General features: G+C 53.6%; 2 protein-coding genes and 1 long non-coding RNA gene across 5 annotated transcripts; 1 reads left to right on the top strand and 2 right to left on the bottom strand.

Moving 5' to 3' along the window:
• Positions 1-4,396: 4,396 nt before the first annotated feature.
• Positions 4,397-7,587, bottom strand: TIGD3 (tigger transposable element derived 3). The gene has a single exon (XM_047070539.1). The coding sequence runs from the start codon at positions 6,691-6,693 to the stop codon at positions 5,278-5,280; it is 1,416 nt and encodes a 471-aa protein (XP_046926495.1). The 5' UTR covers positions 6,694-7,587; the 3' UTR covers positions 4,397-5,277.
• Positions 7,588-7,939: 352 nt separating this feature from the next.
• On the top strand, positions 7,940-9,959 carry LOC124504888 (uncharacterized). Its single transcript, XR_006960541.1, has 2 exons — positions 7,940-8,305; positions 9,510-9,959. It is a non-coding gene; the product is annotated as an uncharacterized LOC124504888 (long non-coding RNA).
• On the bottom strand, positions 9,900-23,947 carry DPF2 (double PHD fingers 2). 3 transcript variants are annotated; one of them, XM_047070541.1, is made up of 11 exons: positions 23,863-23,946; positions 18,876-19,036; positions 18,342-18,449; positions 17,853-18,016; positions 16,833-16,925; positions 16,590-16,668; positions 14,894-15,031; positions 14,649-14,777; positions 14,420-14,532; positions 13,223-13,304; positions 9,900-11,231 (listed from the first exon to the last, which is right to left on the bottom strand). In XM_047070541.1, the coding sequence occupies exons 1-11, from the start codon at positions 23,892-23,894 to the stop codon at positions 11,155-11,157; spliced, it is 1,176 nt and encodes a 391-aa protein (XP_046926497.1). In that variant the 5' UTR covers positions 23,895-23,946; the 3' UTR covers positions 9,900-11,154. The 3 variants fall into 3 exon arrangements, with proteins under 3 accessions (XP_046926497.1, XP_046926496.1, XP_046926498.1); XM_047070540.1 differs by lacking the exons at positions 9,900-11,231; positions 13,223-13,304 and having other exon boundaries at positions 13,624-14,532; positions 23,863-23,947; XM_047070542.1 differs by lacking the exons at positions 9,900-11,231; positions 13,223-13,304; positions 23,863-23,946 and adding an exon at positions 21,929-22,023 and having other exon boundaries at positions 13,624-14,532.
• Between the last annotated feature and the right edge of the window lie 1,417 nt (positions 23,948-25,364).

The raw sequence follows: 25,364 nt of genomic DNA, 5'->3' as shown, positions 1-25,364 counted from the left end.
GCGCTTATAAATGGGCCAGAAGGGAGCAGGAGGTCAGGGTGGCCCTCTGTAGTTTGCCATTTCGCACATTACCTGTCAGCAAGAGAATAAACTTTAAAAATCCGTTCTTGACTGGGTTTTAATTAAATCCTCTTTTGGGGTAGCAATTACACTCTTAAGCCTGCCTTTGCACCGTCTAGGCATAGGCTTCCGTTTTCCCTATCTGGTTCTTTCCCGAGGTGTCTCTGGAGGCTGGAGCTCTTCTCCTCTCCTCCCTTACAACCAGAGAGAGTGCAGGCCTCCCACGGGGCCATGTACTCCCGGCCCGAGCTGCTGTTGCTGCACATGGCAAGGGCTGCTAGCTGGACTGACAGAACAGAGCTGGAGGGAGGTTAGGGTTAAGTGTGAACACGATTAGTGAGAAAACAACTCATTCCTCTTTCCGAGGCCCAGGGAAAGGACACAACAGTGTTGGAAAGGAGGGTGGAAAGACAACAGGCAGGAAGTGGCCAAGGATAATTTTAAAAAAGATTTTTTTTAATGTTTATTTATTTTTGAGATAGACACACCCACACACACGGAGCACAAGTGGGGGAGGGGCAGAAATAGAGGGAGACACAGAATCCGAAGCAGGCTCCACGAGGCTCGAACCCACGAACCGCGAGATCATGACCTGACCTGAAGTCGGACACTTAACCGACTGAGCCCCCAGGCACCCCAAGACAATTTTTTTAAGTTTATTTGGTGAGAGAGAGAACGCATGCACGCACATGATCAGGAGAGGGGCAGACACAGAAGGAGAGAGAATCCCAAGCAGGATCTGCGCTGTCTGTGCACAGCCCAAGGCAGGGCTCGAACTCACAAACCGTGAGATCATGACCTGAGCCGAAATCGAGAGTCAGATGCTCAACCCACTGAGCTGCCTAGGGATCCCCCAAGGATATTTCTAAAAGCCAAGTGTTTTTACATCAGCAGGGTCTCATAATAGTCACGTTAAATTCCACAAGGAATTAACGTATCGTTGGGGGTCATCATTACGTTTGAGGACTCGCTGAGGGGAAAGGAATCCTTAAGAACTAGGAAAGAAAATAGCAGATGCACTTGCTTTGAGTTGACAACGGGGATGGTGTCTGAGGCTTGCACATCAGGAGCTTGTAACTTGGGCGAGCATGTACAGCATCTTACTGGTTTCATACTGTCAAATGTCACGTTTATTTTCAGAGTAGTGACCACAGGAGGCTAACTTATGTGGATAGTGACACGAAGACTATAGGGGGAAATGACACACCCAAGGACGATTCTGGCTTAAATCAATTCCTTCAGACTTGTGGGGATTCACTTCGTGAATGTGACTTGTTTCTGGCTTAACCGCTGTCCGGAGCTCCACGCCCACACTGCCCTCTGTCTCTGGTCACCTATCCTTGAGGATCTCAAAGGCACGTCATGGCTCCTCCCGGTCCCCTCCTGCTGCAGTGCTCTGCGGTACAGGTATGTCCTCGGGCCAGATGTCTCCAGGAAGCTCTCCTTTTCCCCTCCTCCCATATCAAAGGAGTCCCCAGCTCCTGCCAACCCTGCTTCTGAAGTTTTCTAGGACTCACTCCCTCTTTTGCCATCCTCATGCCACAGCCTTGGTCCTGTCCTGAATCTGAACAAGTAACTCTGCTTTTTCAAATGCAGTTCTGATCAAGACACCCTACTCCTCTCATCCTCCTGGATGGCTTTCCATCATTCTGAGGAATCAGGGCAAGCTTCTTCTACAAACTTCAAGGCCCTCAGACATTCACCTTCTCTTGGTTCCTTAAACAACCAGATTCCCTCTGACCGCGGGACATTTGCACATGCTGTTCTCACTGCCTATGCGCCTCTCACTCATCTTTCTGTTGTCATCACCACTTCCTTAGGGAAATTTGGTCAGCCCCTCTGTCTAGGTCAAGTTCCTTTGGCTTATGGCAGTAGTTTAGAATCACCTGGCGGGGGGGGGTGCTTGTTGAAATACAGATTACTGGGTCCCATGCTGGGGTTTCTGATTCAGTAAGTTTGGGAAGAGGCCAAGGACTTGTGCTTTACTAAGTTCCTACTGATGCTGCTGGTGTGGCCCACAGTTTGAGAAGCACTAGCTTTCATGCAATCCCCACTTCGTCTGTAATCACACTTGTTTGTGTGATTCTTTTATTATAATGTCTCTGCTCTAAGCTATGAGCTCCGTGAAGCAAAGACCTCGTCTGTTTTTGTACATCATCACAACCCTAGCTGGCACACAGAGGTGCTCAATCGATGGTTTTGAACAAATGAATGAATGAATGAAGAAAGAAAGAAAACTGATCTTCCCAACTCCCCCTCTGGCAGACTGATGCTCTCGACTTTACCTAGATCCCTCCTACTAGAAAGCAACTAGACTCCAGATCCATTAGAACAAACAGGATCTGAAAACCCTAACCTTTCAAGAAGTAAGGGAACTTCCCAAGCGCCCCTTCAAAACAAGGAAGTAAGCGTAAACCAGCGTGTTGGAATTGGAGCTGCTAAGGGGCTCGCACTAATGCTTCTCAGCATTTAGGTTAAATAACTGCATGGAACTGTCAGGGGGAACTGAACCCCAGACTCATAAATTAAGCCAAGATTCTGGAGAGGGATACACCTTTAGTGCAAAGGTAGACCAGAAAATCTCCATCCACCAGTTAAAGGGAATTTACTAAGAAACCTACCTCTCCCTCGTGGTGGACAAAAATTAAGAACAAGATCGTCTCCTCTGTGAACCAGAAACCACATGCCTATTCATATTGCTTCAGGTCTGGGACACCTTTCTTTCCTTCCTTTTTTTTATTCTTTTTTAAAATTTTTTTCTTAATGTTTATTTATTTTTGAGAAACAGTATCAGCAGAGGAGGAGCAGAGAGAGAGGGAGACACAGAATCCGAAGCAGGCTCCAGGCTCCGGGCTGTCAGCACAGAGCCTGACGCAGGGCTCGGACTCACAGGCGGCAAGATCATAACCTGAGCTGAAGTCAGAAGCTTAACCAACCGAGCCACCCAGGCGCCCCAGGGACATCGTCCATGGAGAAATTAACTTATCATGGTAGGCGCGCCCTCTGGTGTCTGGCAGGAGTAACTACAAATTTTTCTGAAGCGCTCTCCTAAACGAGATCTTCGGGTTTTCCAGAGATGAAAAATAAAAACAAAACAACAATTTTTATATATATATATATATATATATATATATAACAACAATTATATATATATGTTGTTTTTTTGTTTGTTTTTATTTATAAAACAATATATTTGTGTGTATATATATATATAATATATACACGAGAAAGAAAATGAGGCCAGTAAGGTGACGGGGATGCCTGGAGAAGAAAGAGCTTCAAGAAGTTAGAAGTATACAACAGAAGTTAGCGTCCCGGGAGCTTTCCTTAATACACTGAGGATTGTGGGGCGCCTGGGTGGCTCAGTCGGTTGAGCGTCTGACTTCGGCTCAGGTCGTGATCTCGCAGTCCATGGGTTCAAGCCCTGAGCCGGACTCTGCTGACAGCTCAGAGTCTGGAGCCTGCTTCGGATTCTGTGTCTCCCTCTCTTCTACCCCTCTCCTGCTCACACTCTGTCTCTCTCTCCTTCAAAAGTAAATAAGCATTAAAAAAAAATTAAAAAAAAAAAAAAGAAGAAAGGTACTTCATCAAAGTCGACAAAGTGCCGCAGCCATGCCCCCAGTGAGGGGGAGCCTGGGCCAGGCGAGCAGGGGGGCGTGAGCGTGGCTGCCCTGGGCGCCGTGTCCTGGACCGCAACACCCCCCAGAAAACTGTGCCGCGCTGGCATGTGACGGTCGATTGCCTTTTCGGCCGCAGTAGGATTTGGGCCTGAGCTGGACGCCTCACCAGCCAGGGTCCGTCTGTGTCCACAGCCCATGTCCTTTCCAGGCCAATCCATCCTCTTCAGATCCTACTCCCTGATCTGGCTCAGGCTGCCCACCTCTCACCTGGACCCACGTCTCCACGTCTCAGTTATTCTAAATTTTTAACAAATATTTATTCATTTTTCAGAGAGACCGAGAGAGCACAGGTGGGGGAGGGGCAGAGAGAGAGGGAGACACAGAAGCTGAAGCAGGCCCCGGGCTCCGAGCCATCAGCACAGAGCCTGACGTGGGGCTCGAACTCTCGAACTTCGAGATCATGACCTGAGCCGAAGTCGGACGCTTAACCGACTGAGCCACCCGGGCGCCCCATGGATCCCACGAATGACCTGTCCCCACCCTGAGACCCCTTGGGGTGCCCCACCAGCTTGCGTGGTGGGCTGAAGACCCCTCCTGCTCCCCACGCCTCCCCCTGCGCTCTAGAGGGACCGCCTGCCTCTGCTCACCACCTGGGGCCCCCTCCTTCCCGGCAGGCCTCCATGCTTGCCTCCCCTTGGCCTGGATTGTCCTTCCCGCTCCCCCCCCTCCAGGAGTCTCCCCAGGCTCCTGGGGGCCACAGCACTTTGCACAAGCCAGTGGGACGGCCTTTAGTCACACCGCACTGTCACTGTGAGGCCCTGCCCGGCAGGGAGGCCATTTTTGCAAGCTCACCACACAGGAAGCTTGCTGAAGAGATGTTGTGAAATGATCAAAGGAACGGATGGCGATGCCAAGTTCTGGCTCCGTGTGGTTTCCCTAGACTGTCCCTAGCCACCCCTCCCCCCGTTCCTAATGCCACGATCTGAGAGCGAAGTCATCAGAGCAGCAGAATGTCCTGGGACGATACTCGGGATCTGTCTGTCGGCAGGTAAGGGGTCCCCGTTCCCGGGGAGTCCTTCCCGCTGGAGTTCTGGAAGACGGGGGTGCTGCCGGTCACGTGCAGCCACAGCGGCCAAGCCCGGACGGCGGCGTCGCGGCCAGCCTCAGCAGTCAATTTTAAAAATCTGAGTTGAAAGCTTTCGCCCCTTTTCCGTGAAAACAACACCCCGACCTCTCTTCTGATTAAAAAACTTTATTTCCAGAAGCAGAACTGTTTCCGACACAGAGTTCAAGGGATCGGCCTGTCCGTAAAGCCTCAATTCTTCCTTCCCAGGTCCCGGCCTCCCTGGAGGTTGAGAAACGACACGCTAGCCTCACACCCCGCCCCGCGCGCCCCATCTTCAGAACCCTCTTCTGGAGGCTGGGGCGACCTTCTCTCGGGGCTTCGACTCGGTCTCCACCGCTTGTCTCCCTTCCACACCTTTCCCGAAGCTCCATTTCCGCGGGAAAGAGCCCAGCCTCCAGCCCGCCTTCCTAGCGAGGGCGTTTCCATGGGAAACAGGAGAGGGGGGGCCCGGCCAGCAGCAAGGGGGGCCCCTCACGAGCCGCAGAGACGCTCCACCTCCTCCTCGCAGGCGTAGAATTTTTCAAAGAGCTCAGGGGAGGTGCCGTTGCACTCCAGCCACCTCCTCAGCGTGCCCAGTGCCCGGAGGGCGTCGGCTTTGGTGGGCAGGGGCCCGAGGCCGTCCTCTCCGGCCCCCGCCTCGTCCTCAGTGCCCGTCTCCTCCTTGCACCCCCCAGACGCGGGCTCCTCACCCTCCAGGTCCACAAAGCGGGAAAACTCCTCGAGGCTCAGCCCGCCGGGGACCGGCGGCATCTCGGAGGCTTGGTCTGGGGACGGGGACATCTTGCAGGGAGCCAGCCCTTCCTGGACGAAGCTGCTCCCGATGAGCTGGGGGGGCACCTTGGCCCAGGCGGCCGCCGCCATGTGCAGCGCGTCCAGCACGGTGATGCCCGCCGCGGCCTCGGCCAGCGAGGCGCCGGCCCTCTTGCTCCGGACGGCAGCCAGCTTGCCCAGCAGGCGGTGCCGGTAGTGGGTCCTGAAGGCCCGGACCACGGAGCCGGGCAGCGAAGGCGTGCTGCCGTCGGCGGCCAGAGGCAGGAGCCGCACGTGGCGGAGCCCGGGCCGGCCGGCCAACCCCTCCGCCACCCGGGCGGCCAGCAGCAGGGTCACCTGTCGGCCTTGCCGCGCCATGTCCCTGTCAAACTGGGCCAGCCACTCTGACCAGGGGACGCCCAGGTCGGGGTGGTAGGAGGCCGGCAGAGCCGCACCGCTGACCCCGAAGAGGCACGTTGGCGCGGCCCGGAGCCCGCTGACCCACACGCGCCGCTTCTCGGTGCCTCTGCTGTTGGCGCACAGCAGCACCTGCACCCGGTCGCGCGCGCCCCCTCTGCCGGGCACCGCCCGGTACAGCAGAGGCACTTCGGCGCAGCCGAAAACGTCCTCGGGGGAGAAGTCTTTGAGAGAAAGAGGAGGCTGGGCCTGGGACGTGGGGCCCGGGGGAGGTGGCTCGGGGGGGAACGGAGGCGCCAGGACGTGCCGGGCCCCGAAGCCCACATTGTTCCGGCGTTTCCAGCGGACCAGCCAGCCAATGCTGGGGACAAAATCCTGGCCCATGATGTCGGCCAGCTCCTTGGCTTTGTGGAGCAGCATGGGCCCCGTCACGTCCCAGGCCTTGGCCCGGGCGATGTGGTACCAGCAGAGCAGGGCCTCGTCAATCCCGCTGTACTTGGACTCCCGCTTGCGCTTGCGCTCCCGGTTGGCCGTGCCGCTGCACCAGTCCGCCAGCAGCTTCTCCTTATTCTTGCAGATGCGTGAGATCTGGGGCTGGGAGACCTGGAAGCGCCGGGCCACCTCCGACTGGGACATCTTGGACTCATCCAGCAGCTCCAGCACCTGGATCTTCTCGGCCAGGGACAGGGCGTGCAGCTTCTTCTTGCTGCTCAGCTCCATGGCTTCTCCACGGCACCTGTCGGGGGAGGAAAGAGTGAGCGGGGGTGCAGCCGGCTGAGGCCAGGAGGATGGGAGAGGAGCACAGGCAGGAAAAGAGGATGGATGAGGACAGGGAAGTCGGCTGGTGTAGGGGAGACCCCGGGGAAGACTGGGCCAGCCGGGAGAGGGTGAGGGGGTACACTGGGTAGGTGTTCAGAGGGCTGGGCTGGAAGGAAGGGGGTGGCTAGGCTGAGGGAACCGTGGGCTGGGCACAGATCAGGAGGGATGGCAGAACGGAACCGGGGAGGGGGTGGCTCACTGGTTAGACGGAGGAGTCTGGGCTAGAGTTTCGGGGAGAAGGATGGATAGAGCCAAGGGGCCAGCTGCAGAGACAACAAAGGAGCATGGATGGGGGAGGATATGGGGCTGGGGCTGAGTGGGGCAGGTGTAGGGGACAATCAGGGCTGGGGGGAGGAGTCCCCGGGAGGGGGAGAGGGATGATGGCCTGGGCTGGATGTTGGGAAGGGGGGGTTCGGGGAGAAGGAGGGGGCAGAGTGGATGAACAGAGTTGAGGTGACAAGTGTACAGACGACAAAGAGGGACGGATGGGAGCAGAAGGAACCAGGCTAATTTGGTGCTGGGTCCTGAGGAGGTAAGACTGCGGGGGGGAGGGGGGGGCGGGGCGGGCCTGGAGAGGCAGTGCGAGCGCAAGGCCCAGAAGGCAGGTGCACAGGCGACAAACAGCAAGAGGGGTGAGGAGGCCGCAGGCAGCCAGAGGGACGAGGTGTCCCCAGAGGGGAGGGTGGTGGCCTGGGAGGGGGACTAGGGCGCGGACCCGAGCGCCTGGGACCGAGGCAGGCCAGGAGCCGGGCTCCGCCACCTGGCCGACCTCTCTCCACCTCGACGCGGGGTCCTTCGGCGGGGCGTACCCAGGCGCCCGCCCGCCCGGCCTCCCTGCCTCCCTGTCTCCCGCTCCGCACCCACCTCAGGCGCTCGTCCCGCGGCTCCCGCCCCTGCCCCGGCTAGGCTCGGCTCCCGAGCCCCTGTCCGGGCGCCGACGGGAGAGCGAGGGAGGGACGGGCGCCACGACCCGAAGGGCGGAGTGGGCCGAGGGGCTGCGCGGGTGGCGGGCGGCGGGCGCGCGCACAGCAGGGCCCCGTGCGCGCCGCCCGCGCCGGGCTCTCCCCCGGCTGGGAAGACCGCGGTGCAGCCGCTCAGCTCCCACCCGCCGCAGCTCCGCCCAGGCCCAATCAGATTGGCCCTCAATGACGTTCAGTCCCTCCCCCAGCTAAGTCTCATTGGACGTCGGGGAAGTGGCGGGGCCCTCCTGGGGGCGGGGCTTCCAGCGCGAGGGGCTATGAGGCGGAGCCAAGACCCCGCGGGAGTCCCGGAGGCGCCGCCAGCCTCTGGGGCCTGACGAGCCTCTGGGCAGCGTGGGCACGGGAGAGAAGGCTTGGCGTCTCAAGGCCCTCCTGACCTTGACCTAGGCAGTCTCAGCTTTTCTCATCTACCAAATAGGGCTGACACCCCTCACGGATTGGTTGTGAGAAAAATGGATGAAAGCTTTAAGCCACACAAAAGCTGTTACCATGGACAGCGCTGGTCTCACGTCGATCTGTCCAGCTAGCTAGCGGTAACTACTTGCCTGGGGCCGGTTCTGATTTAGGGCGAAAAAGGACTAATTTTTCTTGGTTTTGGTACCTGTTGGCAAGATTCAAGTTTCTTGACTCAAGATCTAATACCAGTCCCTTCCTCGGTAACCTTCGGTCCTGCCTATTGTTAGCAACTGGATATAGACACTTCGACCTGCAGTAGAGTGCTTCCCACCCTCAACCTCAGCCGGCCTTCCAGCCTCGTTTCCCTCCCCCACTGCCAGCTCTGATGGGAAGCCTGGGGCCACAGATGGGATGGGGGCCACAGAGAGTCCCCATCTCTCTGCCTTTCTCACAGGCTTCCCTCCCCAGCCCAATTCTACCAGCTGATTCTTCTTCCATCCCTCTATGTCCCATCCTAAATCTCATCCCTTGCAAACCCTTCCCGAATTTATGTCTGCTAAAGCATTTTTTTTTTTTTTACATTTCTTCTTCTTTTCACCTCCTTTTCTCTTAGAGACTACTCAGCTACCAACGATCATTGCTTTACTCCCTCTGCTTCTGGCCTACTTCCGTGTAAAAGCCTGAGGACAGGGGATGTGCTTTGCTGCTACCAAAATTCCCAGCCTAGAGCACCCTATTATTGAATGCAATGGTCTAGGCCACTGGCTTCTAGTGGGTAACAGTGGCTTTCAGACTGTTCCAAAAAATGCTAAGGATACCTCAGTGGGTTCATAACTGATTGATTCAAATCTTAAGTTTAAGAACTTCAGGGCACCTGGGTGGTTCAGTTAGGTGTCAGACTTCTGCTCGGGTCATGTCACAGTTCATGAGTTCAAGCCCCACATCAGGCTCCATGCTGACAGTACAGAGCCTGCTTTGGATTCTCTCTGTCCTTCCCCCACTTGCACGCGCTCTTTCTCTCTCAAACTAAAAAAAAAAAAAAAAAAAAAGCTTAACTTCAAAACACACGCTCAAGTGATATAGAAGATCCGTTATGGAAGCTATCAAAAAAAAAAAAAAAAAAAAAGCTGGCTGCAAAGAAGGAAACTCATTTTTGTGCATGTAGACAAGTCCCGAGGAAGGTGGCAGTGGGGGCCGAGCTCATGCACACTGTACCTAGAGGAACGAATGCCAGGCAAGCAAGGCTGAGTGAGGGGTCTCTCTGCTCATGTGCATTATCCATGCACAAAGCTTTCACATGTCCCATCATAATATTTTCTTCTGTGATTCTTTTATATTTAGACTCAAGCTCCTGAACCCGTGTAAAGTATCTGAAATCCCAAGATCAACTCTTAGAAACCTGTCACCATGTGCATATACAAGTCTCGCAGAATTTCCTTCAAACCAACCAAAATACAGAAACAGGATGCCGAACCCGACTCTAACCCAAGTTTTGTATTAACTGGAATAACTCTGTCCTTTACAACAAGGAATAGCTGTAACACAAATATACGTTAAAGAGTTAGAACTAACAGAGTGCTCAATTTTTTATATATGCTTCACATACAGGGGTTCAGCAAAAACTTTAATTTGAGATTAAATAAAAACCACTGTCCTAGGGAAGAAGTCTTAGGATGAAATGACCTTCTTAACCGGGAAAGGGAGTCAGGAGATAAACCATCCAGCAGGGAGTTCTGTGTAAAAACGTTTATTTGTACTAATGTTTAGAATACAGGAACTAAAGAAAGAAAAGACACCTCAACTCCAAAGCGACAGTGAATTAGGGCCTGCCCACAGCCAAGGGGAAGGCCACTCCAGGGTGTCCTGGCATGGACTGTCCCCCCCACTACTTCATGTCAGTGTCACCAGGCAAAAAACTGAGGAATCAGGGTGTGAAGACCTTACCAGCCGCTAGCGAGCGTGCAAGGGAAGAAAGGGATGTCCGTGTGGCTTCCCTGTGACCCAGGAGCCAGGATACACAGAGCAGGAGGCAGAGGCTCCCAATTCAGTTAAGGGCAGGAGCTGAATGTCCAGGTCCAGGAAGAACAAAAAGGGGATTTCGGAGGTAGGCTTTTTCATCGAGTTAAAAAACAGGCACATTATCCAACGTCTCCCTGTGGCCCCCAAGCTGCTGGCCTGGCCCCCTGATTCTTCCCCTCTCCCCACAAAACCAAAGGGAATAAGGAGAGGAGGCAGAAGACAGGAAATTCCAAGGGCAGGGAATGCTTCGGTCGTTAGAGACCGCCTGCGAGCGAGCCAGGTGAGCACAAGGAAGAATCAGGTGAAGCTGCTACTCCCCCTGGGGTGGGGTGGAGTGAGTGGGACAGGACAGAACAAGGAGGGTGACCAAGAGCATCCTGGCTCAGGCAAAGGATCCTGGGTAGCAGGAAGAGAGGGCTGCAGAGAGCCATTCTAGGGGAAGGAGGCAGCGAGGCTAAGCGGCACAACAGGCCCGGAAAGCTCCGTGCAAGCGCTGCCCCAGCTCGCTCAGCTGCTCACTCCCAGCCGCTCTTGGCAAAGAGACCCTGGTCTGCTCACCTCCAGGGGACGGGAACACCCTGGGGACCAGAGTGGAGGCAGAGCAGAGAGAAAAGCGAGCTGCTCTCCCACTCTTTCTCAGAGGACACTGTTTGAACCCTGTGATCACCAGGGCCGGGGCCCAAGGCAGGCAGAGTGAATGCACGTCACGGAGAGCAGTGAGAAGCCGGGCCGCAGGCATGCCTCGGGGCAGTGTGCTGCTCCGTTCTCCCTGAGGGCCTAGGGCCAGGGGCGGCCAGAGCTGCCACCCCAGCTTGCTGCTGCCAAAGGCAGATTGGCACGACCACCCGAGGTTCTCTGGACTTGTGAAAGAGGAGGAGGGGAGAGGTGGGCATGAAAAACAAGAGAGGAGGAGAGAAACAGCCCTAGATGCACGGGGGTGGGGGAGGGGAGCGGGGATGGGGGCACATCAAGAGGAGTTCTGGTTCTGGTAGATGGAAGCTTTCTCCTTCAACAGGTCCAGACACAAGTGGCAGCTCCAACTTCCTGCAGAGAAACAGAAAGGGTCAGGACGGGGCCCACACGGCCCTGGCGTGTTGCCCCTCCACTCCCCACCTCTCCTTCCAGCAGCAGGACCAGCTACAGGTAGGATGAGAGATGTTCTGCCGCAGCGAACTCCGTTACCCTGAGCTAAAAGAAACCTCTAGGGCTTCAAGTATCATGAGAAATAATTCTCGGGGCTGAAAGAAAGAATCACCTGGAGGACTATTTCCAAATGTAGACTCCTAGGCCCTCTTGGCCCTATTAAATCAGAATCTCTAGGAGGGCCTGGGAGGGCAGAATTTTTTCAAGCATCTCAGCTTTAGACTTGTGATTACAGAAGAACCAGACTTGGTTCTCATGGCCCCAAAGGTCAGAGCGGAGATCATGAACAGAGGCTCTAGAGAAACCAAGTTTGATTCCACAGTAAGCCAGCTTTCTGTGAAATCCACAGAAAGAGGAGACGGGCTTGCCACCGTCACTGGCGTTTGAGGAGAGTCTGAGGACCGAAGAGAGGAAAAGGGGCAAACTGTGATGACCCAACTTGCTATTATCTATTTCACAGAAAAACTGGAAAAAATGTCCCTCGTCAGAAAAATAACTGCTTCATACTTTGCTGATTAATATTTGTTACGGTTGCATTCTTGTTTTGGTTTTTAGAAAGAAAATGAGCCCTTAATGCCTCAAAATCATAAATGTAATTGTACATATGTGGATGTGTACACGGGAGAGGATCCACACCTTTTATAAACTCTTCGGCAATCTAGGACTCTCAAAATGGAAGAAGGTCCTTTCTAACTGAAAGGTCAATACTACAGGGGCTGGCAGGCTTCTCTGTAAACAGCCAGCCAGAGCGTTAAATATTTTAGGCTTTGTGAGCCACATATAGTCTCGGTCCCATGTTCTTCTTTTTTTAAAATCTCCTTTAAAAATGTAAAAACCATTCTTAGCTTGTGAGCTGTATACACTAGCTGCGGCTGGATCTGGCTTACAGGCTGCAGTTTGCTGACGCCCGACTTAGAGCCTAGACCACCTCACGGCTTCTAGAGAGTTCTCCCTCAGCTGCCTGCAGCTCTTCACTACCTCAGCATCTGACAGTACTTCACTAGGAAGGCCCTTGTACAGTTCACGTCCAATTTCGTCTGTAAATTAACATTTTACGGTTAAAAAAAACAAACCACAAAACACATGACTTTTCCCCAAAGTAGATACACAAAGTGGGCATGACCGAGGACACCAGCTGTGTGCTCCCCTGCAGCTGCCAAAGGACTCTCACACTTCGCTAGTGTCTCCTTCCCTAGGGGGGTGACAGCAGTCTGACCTCTGTTACAAGTCAGCTTAACCACACAGTGGGTCACTCGCTCTTGTCTGTAATGCTGGCCCACATCCTCTGTGCACAGTGAAAACCAGACACTCACATCCTCCCGAGCCAGCTCCCGAATTTCTATAAAGGAGGAGTCTGGGCACACAGATCTGGCTGGAGGGGGACTTCAGAGACGCTGCCACTTTTTGGTGCCACCACGGGTTCGGCTGAAGAGCTTCCACAGACTCAGAGCATCATTAAGCAAACTACTGGAGGGGCACAGTGACCCACTCAGGCTCCAGGTTTAACAGTTTTCTAGACTCGGCAAGGGAAGAGAGATGCCGTGGACACTCAAACCTGTCAAGTTCAAAGAGCTGACACCAAAGCCTCACATCAGACAAACTACAAACGGAGTTTCCTGGACCAGCTGGAGGAAAACAAACCACTCCTTCTGGTAACTGTTTTCTGCTCAGCATTTGTTTTCTCTTGGGCTGGGAATTTTCTGCGTTTCTAAATGTATCCAGTGATAATGTGCACACATTAAACCCTTGAAGTTGAAATGCCAGGAAAGCATTCTGAGTGAAGGCAAAGTATCTATTCCCTGACTGAGAAGAACAGGTCACCGAGAAGAGAACTCACTTATTGCGCGAGTGGTCTTCCAAGTTACTAACGAGAACTGTTCCAAGCAACCTACCTTCAGGAGGCTCAGACATGGATGGGGTGAGACAGTACATATGGTAGCCACGATCACAGTCGTCGCAGAAGAGCAGCTGGTCCTAGAGAAGGCAAGATGGAAGAGGAAGGGGCAGGTGAGTGACTAGGGGGCCTGTCAGGCCACTGGGGGCGGGTAGGGATGGGAGCTTCTGTAGACACCGCTGCTACTTCCAAGAGGGGTGGGGGAGGTGGCAGGTAAGAACAGACTCGGGAATTTCTGGATAGAAAATGGCTGTCCTGGGGCACCTGCATGGCTCAATTAGGCATCAGACTCGGTTTGGGCTCAGGTCATGGCCTCGTGGTTTCGTGAGTTTGAGCCCCGAGTCAGGTTCCGTGCTGACAGTGCGGAGCCTGCTTGGGATTTTCTCTCTCTGTCCCTCCCACACTCGTGCTGTCTCAGTCTCTCTCAAAATAAACAAACAAGGAGGAGGAAAGGGAAGGAAAGGAAAGAAAATGGCTATCCTCCACTCAGACTGAGTGAGTCACTGTCATTCCACCTGAATCCTCCCAGCTTCCTAACTCAGCTCCTGGCCTCCACTCTCGTCCCCTATGTTCTATTCTTCACAGACTAAAGTTATCTTCTACAAATGTTAAAGACAGGGCACATCACTCCGAGTAAACCCTCAGACCTGGTGGAGCGCCTTCCGCGCTCCCCACCCACTGTGCTCCCACTGCAGGAAGGCCCCAGCTGGCCACGCTGCCTCAGTACACTTGGCTCGTCTGCCTTAAGTCCTCTGCACGTGGTGCCCCTCCCCTGGCCACGCTGCACCCGCAAACCTTCTTGGACCGGCTCCTCTGCATCAGCCAAATCTCAACACCAACGTCACCTCCTCGGCAAGGCCGGCTCTGACCACCTACACGCATTACCCAGGGACTCTGCCACACCACCGCTTCCACTCTCTTCACGGCCTGTCGCCGAAGTGTCACTCATCTCCTTGCGCACCGCTTGTTCCCGGGAGGGGACAGATCCCATGAAGGGAGTGGCCTCGTGGGTCTTGTGTCCTCAGTGCCTAGAACGGCAGCTGACACAAAGCTGGCGCTCAAGGAGCACCTGCCGAGCAAGGGACCCGAAGTTCTCACTGGGGTGCTGGGGAGGGTCTTGCTTCCCTCTCACAGGGAGCTCCCGCACAAGGGCCGCGGGCGGCCGGAGCCAGGCGTGCGGGGTGGGGACACGCACATCGTTCTCGGAGGTGCCGCAGATGTTGCAGCACTTGCACTCGATGCACTGCCAGCGGTAGGTCTTCACGGCCGCCATCATCACCGGGGTGAACTGCAGGCAAGACGGGTGCCCTGTGGAGGGTGGGGGAGCAGGTGACACAGGCAGCTGTGGGGCGGTGCGGTGGCGCAGTGGGCGGGTTGCCCGGGGCTCCCCGGGGGGGCTGCCCGCGGCCCTGGGCTGGAGGTACCTGAGCGGCCACAGTCGGAGCAGGACACCAGCTCCTCGGGCTGCCCTGTCTTCTTGTTGATCTTGGAATCCCCCAGGCAGAAGTCGCAGTAGTTGTTGGGCAGGGCCAACCCGTCGGGACCCTTCTTGGCTACAGAGAAAGAACTCTGACGACACCCACCGGGGCCTCTGAGCACCCCGCATCCCTGCAAGGAGGGCTCTTCATAGGCCGACTCCCGCTCGCCCCACCTCCGACGCTCAGCTTACATTTCTGCTCCTCCGACCTCTGGGAAACCGGGGTGGGTGGCTGTGAGTCTTCCTTGTCCTCACCCTCCTCCTCAGCCAAGTGGGAGTGGGCGTAGTGGTAACTGAGGCCGGGTCGGTTCTTGTAACGTTTTCCACAGACTGAGTGGGGAGAAGATTGCAGAGAAAGGTGTTAGGATCCGAGAGTGCCACATCCCCGCCCCTCCAAGTCGTGGGGCTCCACCTGAGGCAGAGGCAACCACCCTGCCCCCGTCGGCTCCGTCTGAGACAGGCCTTCAGTGATGGCCGCCTCCCCTCGGCTAGGAGCGTCAGGCCCCGGGGCTCTCCAGCTTCCGTAGCCCTTCCCCGTTAACCCCCAGCCCGTGGCCACCTCTGCTCTTCCACACTGGCTGTCTGGGAGGCTGAACCCTGGCCCCATTACCACTTGCCCTGGCAACAGTCTGGGGAGCTCCGGGTCAGGAAGGGAAGGGAATTTCTATACTCTTGCAATACGGCAAGAAGGAATAAAGGTAAGGAAGAGACGCCAAACTTTTTTTACCTCTCAGTCCACGTGGGAAGCTCAAGCTACCCGTGAATCCCACAGAGCTCGTCTCTGCCCAATGAGGATAAAGGAGTGGGGAGTGGATCACTTGGGGATCGCCTACCAACTGAGTCCACTGGGGTATCTGGCCCCCAAGGCAATTCAAAGACACTCTCACATCAGTGCCCTGCCCACCCCCTGCCAACCAGCAAAGAAAGCAGATCCCCACAAGGCATCTTGTACTCTTAAGCAGTGACACCAAAAAGAGCAAGGGGGCCGGCAGGAAGGAATGGGGAGAGGACGGGAGGAGGTGGTGAGACGGTGAGAAACGTTAGCTGACCACCGAGTGTCTGTTCTGGGGAAGGGGAAGCAGAGGGATCTGTTCGTAGCGGGTTCCTTAGAATGCTTTGAAGCCACCCCATGCAGCGGGGCCGAGCAGCCCTGAGCCAGTCTGTGGGAGACAAGCAGCGGTAGAGGCAGCTTCCAGGACTGTGAGGAGCGGAGCACAACAGAAAGCCCCCTGCTCCTACCCCATGCCATTCCAGAAATTTTTACACTAGCATCACAGGAGATGAGAAAGGTGGGAGAAACAAGGGAGGAGGGAAAAGGGATAGGAAAACCAAAAGTCTGAAAAGTTGAGAGAGCTACCTCTCTGGGGCGCTTTCGAGGTATGCTTTTGTTTGAAACTATCTGAAAGACAGAAAGAAAAGTCATGAGAAGAAGGCCTTGATACACTTGAGACAGGAGCGGCAGCAGCAGGAGAGCGGAGCGAACGAGAGAGAGACCAGCGGCGATGGCGCTCCCAGGGTGGAGGAACAGAAGTGGGGCGAGTCAGAGAAAAGGGGGAGAGCAGACATTGAAAAACTCAGTGCTGGACTCTGGGGGCCCTGGCTTGACTAGGGCCAGCAGACCTGGACACGGTCTATTGAGAGGCCAATTCTGCCTGCTGAGTGGGCCCCCACCCCCAGTCCCCCACCCCCAGGGACAGCAGAGATCTCTCCCAGAGCATGCAGGTCCCACCCATTGTGGAGCAGAGACCGGGGCCTCCAGTCGGCAGGCAGGACAGTGTCGAGGATTGTTTTACCACTCTGACCAAGAACAATACCCTCCCTTCTCTCGCATCCTGAGCAGGGGCTGGGTCCAAGGCAGGGACTACCCACCCACTCATGAGGCACTCACTGTCACAGGCATAGGGCTTGTCCCGATCCTCCAGGATGGAAGCGTCCAGCTTCTTCCGGGCACTGCCCACACCTTTACCCTGCCAAAAAGAACAAAAAGATGTCTTACCAAGCTGTCTAGGCCTGAGGAGTTAAGCTCTCCAGGAAGTGGCTGCTGACTTCACGAGAGGAGAAATGGCAATGACAAACAATAACGCAGAGGGACTCCGCGGGCTCCCCTGCAGGCAGCACCGTGGCTCCTCACCTTGGACTTCCCCTTGCCCCGACGCTTGGGAGTGTCTTCTTCATAGTCCTCGTCATCAAGGTCATCCAGGAAGTCATCTGGTTCTAGGATCCGCTGAGTGGACGGGAGGATTAGGATGGGCAGATACAAAGTACACTCAAAAGCTCCCCCACGGCAGGACTGGCCAGGCCACCCACAACCTCCTCGGTCAGCTGGCCCCTCTGCTCCGGCCTCGTTCCTTACTGCGGCCCTTCAACACCCTACCGCCCCAGTCCTTCTCTGTTCGATGCTGTGGGCTTTCCTTCCCTTTCGTGTTGTTCTCCTGGAGTGCCTTCCCCACCATCAACAAGGGACCGAATCAAATGCCATGTTTTCAGAAAGTCTTCCCTGGTACCCCAAGTAGCCATGTCCTCTCCTGCCTCTGATCTGCTGCCCTAGGGGCACACCAACAACGGTTCCCTTCCCTCTGACATCCTGCTTGCTAGATTTTTTTTTTACTTTAATTAATTAATTATTGTATTGTATTGTATTGTATTGCTAGGCGCCCCCAATTTTTAGATGTAAATTAGAACTTTGTTGCTTACTTGTGCGGCCTTATAGGAAGTTTCCTTTTCAACTACTCTGTTTCAACTTCCCTGCATGTGAAATGGAGGCCACAGTACCTACTTCATAAAGTTGTAAAGACTAGAGAAAGCAATGGGAAAGCACTTAGCACAGTACCTGCCATATTTTTAGCTCTTATTATTTCTATGTATAGTTTTATCTTCCCTGTTGGCAGGGACCAGGTCTGCTTCACCCATGTAACCCCGGGCACCAAAAAACATCTGTGACAAAAGATGAACGAAGGAGAGTCTGTCCTTAGAAGGAAAGACACAGGAAAAACTGGATGCTAAAAGCAAAGCCAGTCAGTAGCCAGCGCTAATCAGGGAATGAAGCAGGAGAACCCACGGGCCTGCCTCCACTCTGCTTACTGGGTGGCCTCTGATGAAGACGAGGCCGGTTTCCATCAAAGCTCCCTTAGCCACAGTGTTAACCTTGTACCTTCCGTGCTCGACTGTTGGTTACAGGAAACTCGCCCAGGCTGTCATCATCCACTCGGGGATCTGGGGCGCCTCGCTTCTCCAGGGGGTCGGTGCGCAACAGAGCCTCTAAACTACTGCCGTCTTGAGAGATCAGCCCCTCTTTCTTCAGGGTTTGGTCCGTGTCTGTAGGCAAGGTCAGGATGAGGCGAGGCTCACAAGGGCTGAAAGCAGACCGCTCTGGGTCTACAGAGTGCGAGGCCAGCCATAGACCAGTCACTGTCATTTGGTCTCTGGTTGCCCAAGACACTCCAGTTTACATGGCACCATAACTTATCTGTTTACCTGTCGCTTCTATTAGACTGAATTCTTTAAAGGAAAGAATGGCTTCTCATTCATTTTAGTATCTTCAGGATCTAGCATTGGCCCTGGTATATAATAGGTAATTATATAATAGGCCTCTTAACCATGCAGCAGGCCACACCCCTACTCAGGGAGGAGTGTGCTTTACCTGGTTTAATAGATGGGAAAGAAAGTCTTGGATCCTCAGGAGGATGGGCTCGCCGCTTTTTCCTCCAGCGCCGGGCAGGGTAGGAGTACAGCTGCCCAGAGGCCAATCCTGTGGAAACAAAGAGAGAAAAGTCAAGCTCTAACCCAGCCCTAGGCAATAATATCAAACACTTTCTAGATGAGTAGCCCTCCCCACCCCATCCCAGCCTTGAGTTCTAGAGCAAGGGAGGAATATGGACAGTGAGGGTCCAGGGGCGGGAGGAGGGACAGTTTGTGCAAAAGACAAATGGATGTAGGCTCAGGGGCTTTGGCTGACACATGGCTTCCAAGAGCCCAAAGAGCCTCAGCAGGGCAGCCCTGCAGAAAACAAAGATGCGGGTATGAACCTGTCTGCTTCATCCCCCCTGGGCTTCTAATGAAGACAAGACCATATTCATCCTTGCGCGGAAAGCAGGAAGGAAAACCCTTTCAGCTGGCTCATCACTGAAGCTGAGGAAGCTCCTTCCTTCCTGTGCTTCTGAGTGTGAACCCTCACCTGGACCCCGGTGGCGCTTTTCCATCCAGATATAACAGTTGCTCTGGGCTACTCCAGTCTGTGAGTCCAGGAAAGGAAGGCGTACACTGCGCTCAGCACAGAGGCGGGCATTGTAATTGTGGCACTGCTCCATGGCATCTTTGTAGTACTGCTCCCCGAGGCTGCGGAAAGACCAAGATCAGGGTTGAGTGGAGCACGGGGTGCTGAGCTATCCCTCCCTTGCCATCTGCTTCTTTAGAAGGTTCCAGGGACTGGGAGATCGTGGCTTGGTCCTATCTGCCTCCATTTCTGCCTCATGGGACACCAAGTCCCTTCACGAAGCCATTATGAGGAAAGGCACTTTATAAATAAATTACCATCAGGAACACATGATCTCTCACGTGTCTAATCAGACCTAAGTCTAACCCACAAAGAGAGAAAGAAACGAATGTTCATTCTGTGCCTCTCTTGAGTCCAGCCTTGTGCTAGCCAAGATGCTGCTTCTCTTAACCCTCATGACTGAGAAGCAGAGGTTAGCTTCTTTTTATGAATGAGCAAAGGAGTTCAACAAGGTCTGGGGGACTTACTAAAATATATTTAACAGGGGCGCCTGGGTGGCGCAGTCGGTTAAGCGTCCGACTTCAGCCAGGTCACGATCTCGCGGTCCGGGAGTTCGAGCCCCGCATCAGGCTCTGGGCTGATGGCTCAGAGCCTGGAGCCTGTTTCCGATCCTGTGTCTCCCTCTCTCTCTGCCCCTCCCCTGTTCATGCTCTGTCTCTCTCTGTCCCAAAAATAAATAAACGTTGAAAAAAAAAATTAAAAAAAAAAATATATATTTAACAAACTACGGCATATCTATACAATGAAATTGTATTTAGCCATCTGAAAAAAAGAAGGAAACTCTTCATGTGCTGATATCAAACAATCTCCAAGATGAGTAGAAAAAAATAAGCGAGGTACAGTGATGAGAAGTGTTAGGAGATGCTACCATTTACGTAACAAGAGGTGGAAAAGAAACCGTAGGCCTCCAGAGAGAAAGACTGGGGGCAATTTCTCTTCTATGCCATTTTATACCTTTTGAATTTTGAACCATGCACAGGTTTCTCCCACTGACAGTTTCCTTTATGGCACTTCACTTTTACAAAAGACCTACATTAGTACCTGTTTTCACTAACCAAAAGAGATTCAGAGAGAATGTTCGCTTTCAAGAAGTGGTAATTGCTTCGTTGCTTTATGCCATTTCAGCTTATGAACAGTTTCATAGGAACACTCTACTTTTGGATAGCCGGGGTGAGGCGGGGGACCTGTATTTAGACAACTAATTAATTCTATATACTAATTTTACAGTCAGTGGAAAACATCTGAAAATACCTGAACCACCTTGAAGCCTACTTTTTTAGTGTACTATTAGAGTATATAAAACCTGTTTGCTCAGAGGCCCATCCTAGGTCCTTTCCCATTCCCACCATCAAATTATTTACTCAAAGACTCAGCTTGAAATCAAAATCAAAGGTAAACCTTGGGGTGCCTGGGTGGCTCAGTCGGTTAAGCCTTGGACTACTGGTTTCACCTCAGATCATGATCTTGAGGTTCGTGGGTTTGAGCACCATACTGGGCTCTGCGCTGACAGTGTGGACCCTGCTTGGGATTTTCTCTCTCTCTCTCTCTCTCTGCTCCTCCCCTGCTCGTGTGTGCACGTGTGCGCGCTCTCTCTCAAAATAAACGTTAAAAAAAAAAAAAGAGGTAAACCTTTAAGTGCTTTAAAAAGCAGGAAAATTACACAGTGCCAGGAACTACTTGGTTCTAAGAAGCACGTATAGAGAAACAATCTTGTTCTCACCCTTCACAGTTTAACAAGCACTTTATTAACGGAACTTAAAGTAACTATAATGATTCGTATCTACATATTCAATCAATCTTAAAAATAAACAGGGGCGCCTAGGTGGCGCAGTGGGTTGGGCGTCTGACTTCAGCCAGGTCACGATCTCGCGGTCCGTGAGTTCGAGCCCCGCGTCGGGCTCTGGGCTGATGGCTCAGACCCTGGAGCCTGCTTCCGATTCTGTGTCTCCCTCTCTCTCTGCCCCTCCCCCGTTCAGGCTCTGTCTCTCTCTGTCCCAAAAATACATAAACGTTGAAAAAAAATAAAAAATAAAAATAAATAAACTGAAGGCAGGGGTGGTTTCTTTGCCACTGTATCCCCAATACCCTCAAAGGCATCTGGGACATCCTGACTTGACCTGGGAGTAAGACCTTGCATGGCTACAAGTCACCAGACAAATGTCGACATTTAATCAACCCACGTGGAGCTCAAGTCCCTCTGCTACAGACTGGGGAGGCTGGACTTGATAAGCTCAAACATAGTCTGTGAAGGAGACCCCTAGCATGAGAAGCTGGACAGAGTATGTCTTTGTTGCTTATGTCCACAACTCAAGCTACACCAACAAACCATGCTCTGGAATCAGAGGGGGGGCTCTCACAGCAGCCGTAAGAGACTACTTAGGCACAGCCTACTTAGTATGTTCCCAAGCAACTGAAAAAGACACACACCATACACAAGACGGTGACAACACAAGACAGCCTGGCTTATTTCAATGAGCTGTAATGACTGTAATTTGAGGGAAGCATGAATCTTGTGTTGGAGAGTAAAGAGAAAGGAACAGGCTCACAGTAGCTGGCCTTTAGGAGGCAGCCATGTCCTTACCACACAGAGGAAAATTGGATAAACACGGCTGAATGCTGCAGCTCCTTTGTTTCTGCTGATGGGAATTGATACTGACACTGGAAGTCAAATGGAAGGAAGGATGAGATGGACTTTGGGCTGCAAAGTCAGAGCAAGGAGGCTAGAATTGGTTTGGGGTGAAAGAGTGAGAGATGTTCTATCAAAGCCCTTGTGAGTTAAGTGGGATTTCAGAAGGCGGTGCAAACGGTCTCCCGAGTAGAGAACTGGCCATGAAATACCTAAGCTGGGAGAAGAGAGGATCTGATGAGGAGAGATTAAGAGAGAATTTATAAATAGGAAGATTCTTCTTCCAGAACAAGATGCAAGTCAGAAAAGATGAGCTAGTAGTCCTGACCTGGATGTATCATCTCAGCTGTTCAAAGAGCAGGCACACCATGATCAAGAGAAGCTCCGGAAAGATATCTCTCTCCACGGTGACGATGCTATAGGAAGAATACAAGCCCCCTCTTAAAGGGCAAGTTCTGTAGGAAAATGTATTAATTGCGGCTCACAGCCCTCTGCAGCTACAACAGAGGAGAAAGTTACTAGTACTCAGGAACCAGTGGCTGGTGACCCTCACAATCTCTGTAGTTCCTTGAAGACGAATAAGTCATGCTCTGTGTCAACAGGCAAGTCCTCCCTTTTAGCACCACATGAAAGGGTTGGCAACTCTATTTCCCTGAAGAAAGTCTCCCAACACAAAGTCTTATTACCGATTAACTCTCCAAACCTAGGGAAGTCTGACGTTCCCCCAGTACAGTAAGATTTCTAAGGTAGGGGCTCTGATTCGTTTCTGGGAAGTATGAAACCTTTGTAAAACCTCCCCTTACAATGGGATTTGTGGGGGGGGGGTGGGAATCAACAAAGAGAAAGGCAGGGAAACAAAGAAAGAACATCTGAGTCAGGAAGGATAACTATACAAATGGTAGATCAACAGCGACATTTCTAAATTGAGGGAAATGTCAGCCTGAAGAAAGAGCTGGGGGAAACTGGAGTGGGCAGATCAGAGAGAAAGATAATAGTGTTAGGAGGAGGGGTAGCTGAAAGAGGAGGCAGGATGGAGCTGAAAGCAAGTAAAAAAAAAAAAAAAAAAACAACCCACAAGAGAAGGCACTTAGCTTAATGGAAGTGGGAATGCATTCTCAAAGAAAAAGGCTACAGGCAGAAAAGGGGGAAGCAACATACTCTTTAAAAAGGCTCTTGGGAAGAGTGGGGGCTCAGCCCACCACAAAGGCAGATGAGAAGCTGCGAGTCCCTCAGAATAGTTGCCAAACCTTTACCTTGTCATCCAGGCAAAATCCAAAAGCCCTGCCTGGACATCTGGACAACTAGACACCTTCCCATTTTCCTACTGCTGCACCAAGCCCAATTTACCCATTAAAAAGAGCTTGCTCTATTTGCCCACCCGGCATGAACCCATTTCCATCTTCAGGGAGGAGGCTGGGTGAAATCAAGTCCCAAAGCATCTTGAACTCACAGCCAACAGACCCCTCTCCATTGCCCAACAACCATTAACTAACTTTGCTCGACACCTGCCTGGCACAAGGGGACTGCACAGCGCGCAGCCTGCCCACCTAGGTGCCCCTCTGGGCTGCAGAGGCGTCCTGGACTGCTTCCGTCCAGTTCCCGTTTTTTGGTGGCTGGACTGGCCGGCGCAAAGGCCCTCTCCCCTGAAGTTCTCGCTCTTCTGCATCGGCTCCTCCACAAATTCTTCCCAAGAATGTTTTTGGTCTGGGGTAGCACATCCTCAAGACCACCCCCCCCCCACCCCGAACGTCACGGGGCTGTTAAAACAGCTCCGCGGGGCTTAACTGCGCCAAGGCTGCTGAGCCTGTTGCTCCAGGACCGGCTGCGGGCAGCCGATGGGGAGGGGTCGGCGGCCGGGCTTCGCGGGGACACGGGTCGGTCCCGGGTCCACCCTCGACCCGGCCCCTCCGGACCGAGGCGTCTGGTCTTTAGAGCGCACCCAGACTGGTCTCTCGTACGCCACAAGGGCGCCATGCTCAGGACACCGTGAGCCTTAAGGAAAGCTCAGACCGCACAGCCCCGCAGGGAGGCTGCCTGTAAGGGGCTCCCGTGGGCCCCCCTCGGGGCCTCCACAAGTTTCCAAAGAAGCGCAACGTCGTCTCGGGAGTCTCCTGTTGCCCTCCCTACCAGGAGTCGCAACGACGCCTTCTCGGGCACGTCCTTCCCTCCGCCTCGTCCCCTCCCGCACCGCCCCCTACTCCCAGGTCCCTTACAAGGCCCCCCCCGCCCCCCGGCCTAGGAGAGAAAGAAACGACAACTCACAGCTTCACTACATTTTCCACCACAGCCGCCATCTTCCCTGCTCCTCTCCCTCAGGCCGGGAGGCCCGGAGCCCTCAGTGCGCAGGCGCCGGGACCGCACCAGGGAACCGGTTTCCTCGTTCCTCTGCGCAGGCGCCGTGCAGGCGCGCGCGCCCGAGAGCGAGGCGCGGGGAACACGCTGGGTGACGGTCCACCCGGCCCAGGGAGCCGAGGGAGCCCTGTGCGCAGGCGCGATGGAGGCGGGCGCGCGCTCCAGGGGCTCCAGCTCGAGCCCGGTGTCTTCCCCTGGGAGGGCGGGGCCAGCGAGAGAGGATCTGGCCTGGTGCAGAAACGAGAGGATGGATGAAATGGTGAAATGCAGGTTGGTGAAAACTGGCAGGCCCAGAGATGGGCTAGATGGAGCATATACGTTCTGCTACCTCGCCGACCTTTAACCTTGTGGTTAACCCTTTGCCCTCACTCACGGGCTCGGGGAGTGGGATGTTGGTGGCTAGCCAAAGGCAAGAGTGGTGCACGGTCACTTGTCTCCCCCCGCCCCCCCCCCAATCAAGTGCCCATTTAGGGAGAGGAAAATTAACGTCCAGATCTGGGCAGTTCTTTGTCCTGAATATTGGACTCTTGGCAAAAGTTACCTCCCTTTCCTGTCACCAAACCCAGCCACCAACTGAAGTGATAGCCCCTTCTCCCATCCTTCCTACTTCTGTCCCTCCACCCAGGCTCTGAAGAACTTCTTTCCTGCAGCTGTCTGTGAATCTTTTGTACCATTCATTTCTCCTTCACTGTTGACTCATGCAAATTCATGTACAAACATGGTTTAATATCCTCTTAAAAAATCAGAGCTCTTCTGGTGCCTGGGTGGCAGAGTGAGTTAAGTGTCCTACTCTTGATTTCCGCTCAGGTCATGATCTCATGGTTGGTGAGTTCGAGCCCTGCGTCAGGCTCTGCATTGACAGTGTTGAGCCTGCTTGGGATTCTCTCTCCCTCTCCCTCTCTTCCCCTTCCCTGCTCATGCTCTCTCCCTCTCTCTCTCTAAATAAATAAATGAACATTAAAAAAAAGCAGAGCCCTTCCTTCAGCCCATGTCTGCCTTGGATTATCACCCCATTTCTTTCTACCCTTTCAAAGCTAAGTTTCTGTTTATACACCCTATCTCTGTTGACTTACTTCCAAGTCCCTTTCTGCCCAGTTTAATGGTGATTCTGTTCCCCCTAGTTCATTGAAACAGGTCCTAACAAAGACACCAGGACCTTCATTTCAACACATTTAGAGATCTCGTCTCCATCCTCATTGGCCTGTCAACCTCATGACACTACTCACCTTTGCCTCCTTTTTCAAGCTCTTCTCAGGGTCTCTGAGATGCACACCCTCCGGCTGTGCTTTGATCACACTGGTCCTTCAGGCTCTTTTGCTGACTGTCCGTCCTCTGTTCCACTTTTAACTGTCACAGTCCTCAGGGCATGGTCTTTGGTCTTTGACACATACCTTATCCCATTAATCCCAGGA

Source organism: Lynx rufus, unplaced genomic scaffold, assembly GCF_022079265.1.
Source record: "Lynx rufus isolate CCGP_SWC_20201006 ecotype Redwood Valley unplaced genomic scaffold, mLynRuf1.p SCAF_9, whole genome shotgun sequence".
NCBI lineage: Eukaryota > Metazoa > Chordata > Mammalia > Carnivora > Felidae > Lynx > Lynx rufus.
Note: the sequence above shows the minus strand (reverse complement) of the source record. Positions and strands in the feature narration are given on the sequence as shown.